Raw genomic sequence first — 12914 nt, 5'->3', positions numbered from 1 at the left:
AAACAAGTACAATCCATCACTTCATAATTCCCAGACAACAACGTGTCTACTGTATGGATTAAGCACGTGCCTTTAAACCCACATGGAAATGTATCATGGGGCAACAAAGACATATTTTAGCCTGACTCATGACAAAGTGTAAATTTTTATCATAAATATTTTTAATACGATTATACGCATAATAAAATTATTTAATTTATGAAAATGTATATATAATCAATACATTGATTCAGGAGAAAGTAAACGTATATATTATTATTACAACTAAAAAATACCTCTCATATGGTCTTTGTGTGATGAAAACGCTGAGTTTACATACACAGCCCACCTTCACACGCTTTTCCCTGCAGTTACTGAACAATGAATTCATGCGGAGCATAACTCAGGAGAACAGTACATGATTGAGAAGGGAATAATAATATGGGCTGCGTCTAAACCCAGTGAGCTGCCTAGATAGACAGATAGCCTTGCAAGGGCTTTATATGCAGCGTATTTTGCGCAGTTTTTGGGGCAACACAAGACTATGGTTCACAAGTATCTTCATCTGACACGAAACGTGCGTAAAAATGCTGTCTAGATAGGCAGCACGCTAGGTTTTGATACACAGCCACTATTTACCTGCATTGCCGTAAGATTTTGCCAGCAGCCAACCGACACTGGCGCAGATTCTGGCTCTGGTGAAATCATACTGATCCAGTGGCTTTACGTCCGGGACCACAAAAGTCTTCCTCATTGCATTCGAGTCCACCATAGCAGGTCCAACACAGACGGGCCGGGGAAAAAGAGAGGAAGACGATACGACGAGGAATCAAACATTCATCCTTTTCTTTCAAGCGAGCACAGCATTAGTACTGTGATAGGCCGATGTATATGTTGTAGCGACAGGCGAAAAATAAAGTAATTTACAAATTATTCCCCTCAAAAATCTTCTTTTCATACATCCAATGCTTTTGTGGATGTATACGGATGTTTTCAAAACTATCGGATCCACAAATTCAGCGATATTCCCCGGGATGTTTCACTATTTTGACCCCGTTTCACAGTCCACATTACTCTCGCTGATAAGCTCCATACGCGAGTGATTTCCAGGTACTCCATACTCCTGTCAATCATCCTGCTGGGCTTCCAATCACATCACAGAGTTTACGGCAAAGGGCGAATGGGGGCGGGGCTAAGAATGTGAACGCAATCAGCAAGTAGGGAGGCGCTTTAACCCATTAAAACAGGTGCAGGACAGGTAGAACTTGCCCAGTAGGGTACGGCATGGAAATATTAGTCACAGTGCACTGGCATGATTTTTCATGAATTGTCAAATTAGTACGTTGCTCAAACTCTTTATAAAGGTTTCAAGAACAGCTTGATGACAGAAAATGTTTTGTTCTCTTTACCATCTATGTTCTTACGCTTTCAATACAATGATCCGACTAACCTGTAATGTAATATTAGGAACTTTTTGAATCTCAAAAATAACTATATAGCTAGCTCAAGAAACATAAACGGCAAAAAAAAAAAAAAAAACTTTTCCACAAAAAACATTTTAAGTGTCAGCTCTTTTCAGATTTTCTTTTTTAAGAGTGGCCTTAAGAGTATTGGTGAATTTCCTACATACTTAACATGTACTTTATATATTGTATATTTATTTTCTTTAACATTTTAAACTAAAATGTAACTAACCAGCATAATTTTGTATATATATTAGAAAATTATAGATTGACATGAAGACTAATACATATTTAGGCTAAAACATTTCATAAACTAGTTACAGTTTAATGACTGTATCAAACTTCTATGTGATTAAAACAATGCGTTTATATAACTCAGGACTTTTCACTGAAAATGACTAGAGTGCACAGCTGAGCACATTTCTCCAACAGGACTGAAATAACTGAAATCCCACATCACATGATCTTGAAGGGACCACTGCTGTAACTTTGTAAGAAGATTAACTCCCAGAACTATTTTAATCTAATTACGGAGGAACATGCCATTTGTTTATTTATTTATTTTTTTGCCATTCTTTGGTTTTCAATTGGGCTTGTATAGCAGATGAGTCAATCCTCAAAATGTGCAGTAAACAAAAATATCAAAATGGCAACAATTAAATTCGGTTTGCTTCACACGTCCAAAAATCCACATCTCATTATATACAGAAGTAACTTTGAGGAGGAGAATCACATTTTCAAGGAAATTTTTGAAGTAATCAATGAGCAAATGTCTCTTTTTTGTTTCCTTCTTTACTAGCTTTCAGATCTTGGGACATACAAACATATGAACAATATCATTACAACTCTCAGTTTTTCAGCTCCACACGTGTCCTGACCTAAATAAAAAAAAATAATAAAAAACATTATAATGTGATGCAATCTGATGACAACACATATGCAGATTATTATTAATTTTATATAAAATAGACTGATGAAAATATTACAGTTCAGTGGCTTTAAGCTCGTCAGAGCAGAGAAGATAAAAGCACATGAATGATGCCAAGTGACACCTTGTGGTCTGAACTGGTATTACTAAAATGTAGGATGACATGCCTTAAAGTTAGTTCACCCAAAAATGAAAATTCTCTCATCATTTACTCACCCTCACACCATCTCAGATGTGTATGACTTTCTTTCTTCTACAACACACAAACACAGATTTTTAGAAGAATATTTCAGCTCTGTAGGTCCTTATAATGCAAGTGAATAGTGGAGCTTAAAAGTTCTGGTCACAAGTATATGGATTACTTTAATGCTGCCTTTATATGATTTTTTTGGAGCTTGAATGGTCTGTTCACCATTCATTTGCATTGTATGGAGCTACAGAGTTAAAATATTCTTCTAAAAATGAAGGATGCACCGATACCAGTATTGGAATCAGGTCTGACACAGTGTTCATGTACTTGTACTCATAAAATATTCTCAGATACTAAAACCCAAAACCATCTGATGTACGAACGTCATTACGCAAACAAAATCACGTCATGTCCTAGTGAGATTATTTTCTGTGTTGTGCTGACAAAGAGACACAAACTGCTCATACCTTTCCTTGGCTCATACACGGAAAACGCCATCATGAGTATAGCATGCTCAGTTTGTAGCGGATGACAGCAGGCAAGGTGCTAATTCACTTTTTAGCACAAGTCATAAACATACTACATATTTATTTATTTATATAGTAGCCTTTTGCCATTTAATAATTACTGTGATTCACATAGTGACCAGATTTTCCAGATTGGGAAGCTGCCATCATTATGGCCGAGCACCTTGGTATAACAAGACAAACACTTCAAAATAAAAGCTCAATATAAATGACAAAAGTTTGACAGAAATAGATCACTACTATATAGTTATGTAATATTTACTGTTATACTACTATTAATAATAAATCAACAGTAACTGTATCATATATAAGCAATATCTCACATCTGTGATGCTCTGTTATGAAGCACTTTATTTGACAAAAATAACTCCAATGTTGTATTTAGGATTGTGCTGTGAGTTTCTGTACAAAATCACTTCATTTGATAACAATTGTTGTACTTTTGTTATACATTTGATTAAAGTTGTAATTAATTTATTTATTTAAACACAATTTTGATAATAAAATTGAAATAAATTGCTGATATTGAGTAAAAAAACATTTTTATAGGCGAGTACAAAAAAAAAAGTATCGTTCTCAAAAAAATGGTATCGGAACATCCCTACTAAAAATCTTAATTTGTGTTCAGCAGAAAAAAGAGGTTGAGTAAATGATGAGAGAATTTAACATTTTGGGTGAACTATTCCTTAACATCAAACACTCACAACTGCATGGAACATTTCATTCAAATCAGTGATGTGGTTCTTTTGCCATTTCTTGAATACTGAATTTTTAGGGCATCATCGTGATCATCTGCAAAACAGTGAGTTTTGTGATGGTTTCAATCGTCCTTTAGTCCTCCGAACAGACTTCTGCTCCAGCTGAACCTCTGCAATGAAAGAAAATAATCAGACTACCAAAGGAAGAAAACTGTTCAAATGTAGACCACTCTTAATCATCATCAAAGTACTATTTAGTTTCAGGATTAGGGTTCCCACACTTTTTGACCAATTAATTTCAATGACCTTTCCAGTTGTATGTGATTGGTGGATAAGGAATTCAAAAGAAAAAAAAACGTTTTCAGAAGGATTTGCAAATGAATCAATCGGACCAATTTGTAAATCATTTCGACCAATTCATTAAAATAACTAATGCAAAAGAACAATTCACTCAAGTTTTAGTAGTATCTAACCAGTGAAATATTTTAGAATAGAGCATAAGGGATGTAGGATATCTAGTTCTAATTCTAAGAATTTTTAAATTTGAAAATGATTAAATAAAAAAGGACTGCTGAATCAAACCGTGATTTTCAAAAACGAACCCTCTGGCTCTCCATCTTCTGCATCCTCATCATCATCATTGTCAATGTCAATCTCATCTGGATTGGCTTGTTTGGCCAGTTCGGAGAGTTCACTGCGAGAGGTGTCGCTCCTGCAGCAAACCAAACAAAAGTTAAGACACATGTAAGTAAAAAGAGCAACAGAAACTTCTCTTTAAGCCACATTTAGAGGAACCAACTAGGGCACAGTACACAAAGTACACAAAAAGGATTTTGTCTTTAGGTTTGAGTTTGTCCTGCTCGGCCTCTGCAGCCAGCTGCAGTGCCTTCTGCTCCAACAGCTTCATGTCATCCACTCCACTCTGACCCGGCGCAAGATCTGACACTAAAACACACATTTGCAATTAAAAAGAGTTTACACTTACAAGGAAGAGCATGTAGTTTCAAATAACCTCCAGACAATTTCCAGACAACTATAATTCTTAGTTGCGCCTCATGACATCAAAGCTATGCCGTAGTCACCCTATTTGATTAGGGCACTGGGGTTGGGAGAGTGAATAACAACTTAAATATCAGTCTGTTCATCACACAATGCCATAGTGATCGTATGGCTTCAGAAGACTTAATATAGTGTCCTATAGGTTTTATGTTGGTTATTTTTTTGGAGTCACTATTCACTTCCATTATCTGATGACACCTTAAGTCATGTGATGGTTTGGAACTATCCCTGAAATATTAGGGTATAGGGTTTGTTCAAAACTGTGGCAAGGATAAAGAGAGGGATAAAGGCAGCCGGAGGCGGCAGTTCGGGAGAGAGAGAGAGCTACAGGCAGCTGCCCTGTATATTGTCAAGCCAGATTTCGGCTCCTCCTTTCCCTTTTACCCCATTACAAAAACAAACAACAGATTCTGCCCAACTCCATTTGATTTTAAGATTTCTGTTTCCCATCATTAGTGTGAATATCCTGACAGATTAAATCAAGACTCTTTACAAAGTTACTTTATTATTTCGTAGATCAAAGATACCTGTTCCAGTGGCATTGGTGGAGGCCTTTAGCATCTGAGAGGACATAAACTTGACCTGTGTGTTGTATGTGGCCTGCACACTCTGTTTAATTCTCAACATCTCACAGATAGTATCCTCATATCCATGGCGAATCTCAAAGTCCTTCCACGTTTGCCAAAATAGAGCAGTCAACTGATCAAAAATTGACAGTAGAGTAGATCAGCAAGAATATGCGGCATGTCCAGTATGATCAAACAGGTGAACTTAATATTTGGAATAGCATGGAAAGCGTTACCCTTGGATCACAGATCTGAGAGCAGTATGAATAGATGGCTCTAGTGCGATCAATCTCTCCAAGTTTTCTCTCGATATCAGCAAAGCGCAGGCACATATTTCTAGCGTGCTCACCCGGCAGGACCTGCAAAAAAACTAATTATCTCATTACATAAACCTAATCACCCAAATCCAGACGATATTCAAACTTATATCAAACTTGTTATATAAAACTATAATGCCTAATATTTTTAAATCAATAACATCTGTTCAAAATGTATCCAGAGTTATTATTAACAAAAACTAAAACAGAAATTAAAAGATACATACATTTAACTGAAAATAAACTTAAATAATTTTTTTTACTCACAGTAAAAAAAAAATGTATATACAATTTCAACCCTTTACATCCCACCATAATTTATCATGTAAATACAACTAGATAGTGAAAATACTGGAAAACCCTGCAAAATGTAATGGTGCCTAAAACAAAATATAAAATACACTGAAAAACTAAAACTTAACTGAAACCCAAAAACACGCAACACTAAAAGTCAGAGTAATAACTAACAAAAAACAAACTAATTTGAAATAACACATTGAAAAACAATTGTTGCAAGCATCAATAATGGGGCAAAGCACCAAAATGGCAAGCACAGCACCACAATAAAAAAAGATTATACACTCAGTTGACATGTTTCACGAATGATAAAGAAACATGATAAGCATAGAGTCAGCAAACATAAGTGCTGGTTCATTTTTTAATATATGTGGCGCTATCTCCAAACTGCTCAGGTACCATCAGGACATTACGTCGATAATGCATACCAGTTTTCTTTTAAATCCAACAAAGCATTTAAAAGATACAACACTTTTTAATAATCTTCAAATAAGTGGAGAGGCAATATGGCTGATGTTGGAAAAATTGGTATCGATGAAATCCTCATGACCCAAGTAAGCCTCGTGAATTTAGGACATACGATTTAAAAGTTATGACAAAAAATAAAATAAAAAAGATTTTTGACCCATAGGTGCTGCTGTCACCAAAATTTGCGTGTATCCTCAGATTATGGTCCTGATGAAGCATACCAAGTTATGTTTTGACAGGACAAAGCATTGCCGAGATACACCCTCACTTCCAGTTTTACATCGACAACGTTAACTTCTCGATGTTCTTTTCAACAATTCAACAATTGCAAAAATCTAAATGGAGCGAAGTCACATTTGTGCAGCTCAGCTTGGATTTGAAGGAATAGCACCAGAAAAACTATAAACATCACTCTCAAAGATGGCAGCCTTTTAATGTAAGATGTCCTTTTGAATCATTAGGAGAAGAGTAATCAAACAAAAAACGATTCTGTTTATAGGACTAACAGTTCAAGATACACACAAAAGAAAAATGCATTTTTAACTGGTGTTGGAGCAATAGAGTTTATCTTAAATAGAGCCATAGAGTTTATCTTAAAGACCCCAAATTTGGTATGGGTGCTATTCAGGTCCACCACTATCAGTGTGCCCAAATGTTCCTATGCACAGTTCTATGGGGTGCCACATACTCCCATTGGGGAGGAAGATAACTAATAAGAACAAGAAAACTAAACAGATACAATAGGTGTCACAGCACATTCAGTGCTTGGCCCATATAAAAGACATTTATTTTGTAAGAGCTGGGTGTTTTACCTTGATGGCTTTCTGACAGATGGCTCTTGTGTGAGTGAGTCCATAAATCTCTGCTGCTCTTTTGTTGTAATGTTGAACATTTGATGCCGTTCCACTGGTTCTACAGCCACAGTGGCTCTCTCATACACAGCCATGGCGTGTCGTGCCAGACCGTATTTCTCTTCCAGCTTAACGTACAGCAGGTAGATGGCTGTTAAACGCCCCCCAAAAAAAGAGAAATGGTAAATGTAAATGGTACTGCACTTATATAGCGCTTTTATTTAACCTTAGAGGTTACCAAAGCGCTTTACAATGTGTCCCATTCACCCATTCACACACACACTCATACACCAATGGCTGCAGAGCTGCCATGCAAGGCGCTAGCCTGCCACTGGGAGCAACTTGGGGTTCAGTGTCTTGCCAAGGTCGTGTGAGTCGTGTGGGCAGGGAATCGAACTGCCAACCCTGCGATTAGCAGCCGACCCGCTCTACCACCTGAGCCACAACCGCCCCCCGAAATCATTTCCACTTCCAGCCTCAATATTTTATGCTTTTTCATAGGTTAGCTACACTAGAGCTATTAAGATGCATTATAGATTATTAGCATCGATATCAACTTTCAATATCAAGCAAGTATGGCAAACTGTAAAATGTTATGTGTAATAGTTTTGTTAAGTGCATTTGTTAGGACATATCACAATTTTTATTTGATTAATTGTACAATCAAATATTAATTTGTCCAAATGTGTCAAATTCCATGACATTCTGTGTTTCATTGCTAATGCCATTTATATGTCTAGATTCCATATTTTCCACATACTACATGAGGTAACTGTGGTATAAGCTGAATTTGGTTATTGAATTATTGAAAATGAATTCACATCCAGAGGTATTAAGGCCAAATCAACATGCTACCAACACAGTGTGAATTCTTAAATGTTTCGACTGTCGTCGTTTACTAAAGTTTAAAACTCACAGGGATGCAAACTCATGAGGGTCGAAAAAGTTGAGACAATCACTGATCCACAGATCTGTTTTCCAGGGTTATTTTTTAAAGAATACGCTAAAAGCACCAACTTCAGCTATTTTAAGGATTCAAGTATAGAAAACTATCTGCACAATCATGCAGAATTATCTGCAAAAATAAAGGGTATTTTGGAGTGGCTTGTTTCAAATTTGTTCAGTTTCATTAATTGATTAGTTTAGTGACCACTTCTGGAGATGCCACTAGATGGCAACAAATGAACACCTTATGTGCTTCGAGTGAGTCATTCAATCATTTTGAGATGTTCACAACAGAAATCTGCCAAGACACTTTAAGTATTATAAGAACAAAGCAGATCTATTATTTCTGTTCTGTTTGTGAACTGCTGAGAATGACTTCATCCAAAACGACAACAATAACAGTATAATAATATTAATGAGTATCAATTACATCTTTATCTTCTCTGTTATAAACAACTGCATGACAAATCTACTGACTTCAGTTTGTTTATGAATGAGACGTTTCACGCGTGTCACTTCCCACTATTCACACACTGCTGTAGCCAAGCAAGCAATAACCAATCAAGTGATCTGCCTTAGTTGGACCACGATTCCCAAGCACACAATGGGCTGCTTCTGTAATCAATTATGAGGGTAAGCACCCTTAACCATTGATATTATATCACAATGCGCAGCCGCCAGCAGTGACAAAATGACACAAATGTGTATTTGACTCCTATTCCGAGTCCAGATTGATACCATGTTTTTGTATATGTAACGGAAACCTTGCTAGCAACAGTCAAACCGTTTTATTATATTGAAATATTTTCCAGGACATTTATGAATGGAAAACTGCATTACAAAATTCCTAGTTTTCCAGGAAGTGTGGGAACCCTGCCAGACACTACTTGAACTTCAAATGGAACTGGGTTCTATGGTCAGATAAAACAAAAAGCATCTGACAATGAAATTCAATGCATCGATACAAAATGTTAATTACTATAATAAATGGCCAATACACATTTATTTTTTATCTTAAATAAAATTCTTGACCTATAAGTATCTGTTTGAAAGCCCTTCCAGTTACATTTTTGTCTTTAGCATATTTTTGAAAATAATTATGAATCATGGCAAAAAAATCATAAAGAACCAAATAGTAACGTTTAGTCAAGATTTGTAATTTAAACAAATCTTTGACAGAGCAAATAATTACGACCCTAGTTTTGACACATGGATGAACTCATTGTCAATAACCTGTCATTTTCAGACCTGATAATTAGATTTCCCCTCTTTAGACACAAAGTGTTCATCATTGACCACAGCTGCCAGTCGGAGTGCAGCTTCATCCAGATGCCCAACAGTACGCAGATATTCAATGTATTCCTCAACATTCTCTGGAGACAACTAAATGGAGTACAAAAAACAAATAAATGAAGCAAAACAGTGAGATACAAACATATTTATTTCAGTTCTTTGAGACATGAAGCTCAAACTGTCAATCAAGCAACATAACATCATATTCCTACCTTTAGGTACCGCCGATAAACACGGATGGCTGTTTCAGGAAGAGGTAAGTTCCGGGAAAAATGAAGAAAGAGGAGCCAGATGCGAGAATGCTGGGTAACGGTGCAGTTACCGGCTAAGTGCTCTTAGCACCCTATCAAATGTCCATCTGCTCCGTGTAATTTTGCATTAAGACACCATGAAATGACAGTAATCAATCCATATCATATGCATCAGAGGAGACAATAAAGAAGAGCAAACATACACACAAATATGTTGCCATCAAATCACATCAATAACATTGTAACACTGTATTCCATCTATGTTAACGTCAACCTGGTTGAAGTTGTGACTTTACCTTGTGCATAAACACTAGTGCTCTCTCATGACAGTTGTTCACCTCCTCATACACTTGATCTGTGATGCACTTGCCTTTCTTCTGTTTTCTCCTCTCTCTCATGTAGTTGTACCACAGCTTATAACTGCAGGAGTACAATAATAAGAAGCCAAGATCTTTAAGGTGTCCAGCACACTGATGAATTGAATTAAGATATGCAAGTACATACCTGCCAGGCAGCTCTTTTAAAGCTGTTTCATAGATCATATTAAGCACAGATTTTGGAGCATTCTGCTGGTGTTCAATGTAGCGCATCCAGCACTTGACTGAATATGGATTGCTGATGATCTCTTCTTCATAAGGCAAATCATCATTTTCCTGGACAAATTAATATACAGATTAGATTTGTGACCAGAGATGATTGTAAATTCTAAGAGGGAGTCATGTTTGAGTCATATTTACAAATTGTCAAGAGCGTGCTTAAAGTATAAAATAAACGTATTAAAAACAAGATATAATATTATGAGCAGAATAATACATGCTCACAAGCTTTAACTGTTGACATATAAGCTAACAACTGTAACCCATTCAGTCCACTATTAAACGTGGCGTTAACCAACACACAAACGACACAAAGACACATCAGTTCAAGTTTCTGAAGCACAAATGTTTGTAATTAAAGTAATAACAAGCATTATTGCACTGCTGTCAAATGCAAACTTTCAGAGTAGGCAGGCTAATCATAGTCGTTCACACTTAGCTAAGAATACTCTGAATCAAATGTCAAGAAATTGCCTTAATAAAGCTCAAACACATACGTCTGCTTTTCCGCTAAGAGTTGGCATTTACCCTCGCCAAAATCTGTATAATAATGTTAAACACTTTTCATAATGTCTTTGATTTCTATTGGTTGAAGCCTTTGCGAACGTCATAGAGAGCGACTACAGGCTACGGTACGGTGACTCAGGAGGGGTCAAATTCAGTGCACACTGCAGAGTATGTGGTGTATTAGCTACTGTTTTAGATGGATAAATATTTAATCACGAATAAATTGTGATGTCGATATATTATTCTCTACATTTTGTGGTCTGCAGGAGGAAAAATGTTTTAATTTATTTTGGTTAATTTTAATTATTATTTACATTTTCTGGTCTGATTTCTGCACGATTGTTAGAGATCATATCATTCCCAGCTTTCAACTTTGTTTTGAAAATGTTTTATTCTGGTTTTTTTAGCTATGACGTGTCTCTTCATAAGGAATATTATTTGATTAATGTTCTGCTTTTGTTGGCAAAGTTTAGTATCCATAAATATAAGTAGGCCTATGGTGGTTATAAACCATTAGTTTTAATAATTCAGAGGTTCAGCAATACCTAAGAACAATTTCCAATTTGGGAAACAAGAAAGCTGTAAAGTGTATTGAAATATGTAAACAATTTGATATTTTTACTTAAACTGTTTATTTATTTATTTATTTTCCTTTTTGTTGTTGTTGTTTGTTTTAATATACCTCTTGGCTCTTGATGTAAAAGTTTTGTAAGCATTAATTTAAAAAAAATAATTAAAAGAAACTAGCTGCTGTTTTTAAAAATAGCATAGGAAGCAGTATGTAACATTAAATGTTTCAAACATTGCTGTCACATGACTTTATTATGTGCATGTTTATTCAGTTAACAACCAGTTATGATATCGAGAACTGCTGTTATTTTGCAATTGTAATCCAGTTTTTTTAAAATATGTTTTTAAGGAATATTCCAACTGGCAGCATTTGTGGCAAAATATTGATTACCACAAAAATGTATTTTGACTTGCCCCTCCTTGTCTTTAAAAAAAGCAAAAATCCTGGACATGCCCCATGCACCCTTGTGCTGAACCCGGAATATTCCTTGTTAGTTCAATTAAAAATTGGTATCACTCCTGGTTCGTTTGTCACATTGAAAATGACAGGTCAAGCCAAGCACATTGTATTGTGGGATATTTAGTATTCAGAAATTGTTTACCTGAAGAAAAAAAAAACATATTGCAGGAATAGTCTGAGGTATATGGTTGTAAGTTATTCCAAACATTAATATAGTACAGGTGCAACAAGATTACTTGGAGATCAGCAACATGTATGGTTCAGATATGGTATATAACGTCTGCTTGATTTTCATTTGTGCAACCTTACACATCAAAGTTATCTGATCTGTTTGTTCATCCATCTCATAAGTCTTTTTGCTCAATAATATAGTGGATACAACCATTATAATAAGTTTGATGAATGGATACAAGTTAATGATATGGTAATAGACAGGTAGAACCACATTAGTAACAGGCAAAAAGCTAGTCTTGTTTTAATTATTTATCATTCACAAGCCATTGTCAAAACACAACAAGACAGTACAGGCCTAATTGATCATCCATCTAAACAGATTAGTCTAAATAAATACTATACATATTTTTTATCTTCACATGATACATTGACACACAAAATACATTACAGTCAATCATTTTACACAAACCCTGAGCTGTGGAAAGAATGCATTACGCAGCATTTATAAGAGAGCTTGTTTTTCACTTTGCATAGTTTGAATTGCTAATTTTAAATTTATTTTGGGAAATTTACTTCAGGGATATTTGGGATCTCTAAACTGAAATGTTTAGCTTGATTTGTAATACTGACATTCATCCATTGCTGATCAGCTGAACCAGTGTGAATGGACATATGAATTAACCACGACTCTAATTTTCTCTATTGTTTTCTTTTTTCACCATCTTTCTTCTCTTTCCTTCCCCCACTCTTTCCTTTTCCCTTCCTAGCCTCCTTG

The 12914-nt window shown here is 35.7% G+C and overlaps 1 protein-coding gene and 1 pseudogene across 4 annotated transcripts in view; both read right to left on the bottom strand.

The window, feature by feature from the left end:
• Positions 1-1062, bottom strand: part of LOC127652658 (calmodulin-regulated spectrin-associated protein 3-like) — a 60330-nt gene extending 59268 nt beyond the window's left edge. For all 4 annotated transcript variants that reach the window (XM_052138928.1, XM_052138929.1, XM_052138930.1 and 1 more), the window contains exon 1: positions 619-1062. In XM_052138928.1, coding sequence (XP_051994888.1) covers positions 619-751 — 133 coding nt within the window. In that variant the 5' untranslated portion in view covers positions 752-1062. The remainder of the gene's footprint in view (positions 1-618) is intronic.
• Positions 1063-2344: 1282 nt separating this feature from the next.
• On the bottom strand, positions 2345-11044 carry LOC127652292 (pre-mRNA-splicing factor SYF1-like; annotated as a pseudogene).
• Positions 11045-12914: the final 1870 nt, after the last annotated feature.

Source organism: Xyrauchen texanus, chromosome 12, assembly GCF_025860055.1.
Source record: "Xyrauchen texanus isolate HMW12.3.18 chromosome 12, RBS_HiC_50CHRs, whole genome shotgun sequence".
Taxonomy (NCBI): Eukaryota; Metazoa; Chordata; class Actinopteri; order Cypriniformes; family Catostomidae; genus Xyrauchen; species Xyrauchen texanus.
Note: the sequence above shows the minus strand (reverse complement) of the source record. Positions and strands in the feature narration are given on the sequence as shown.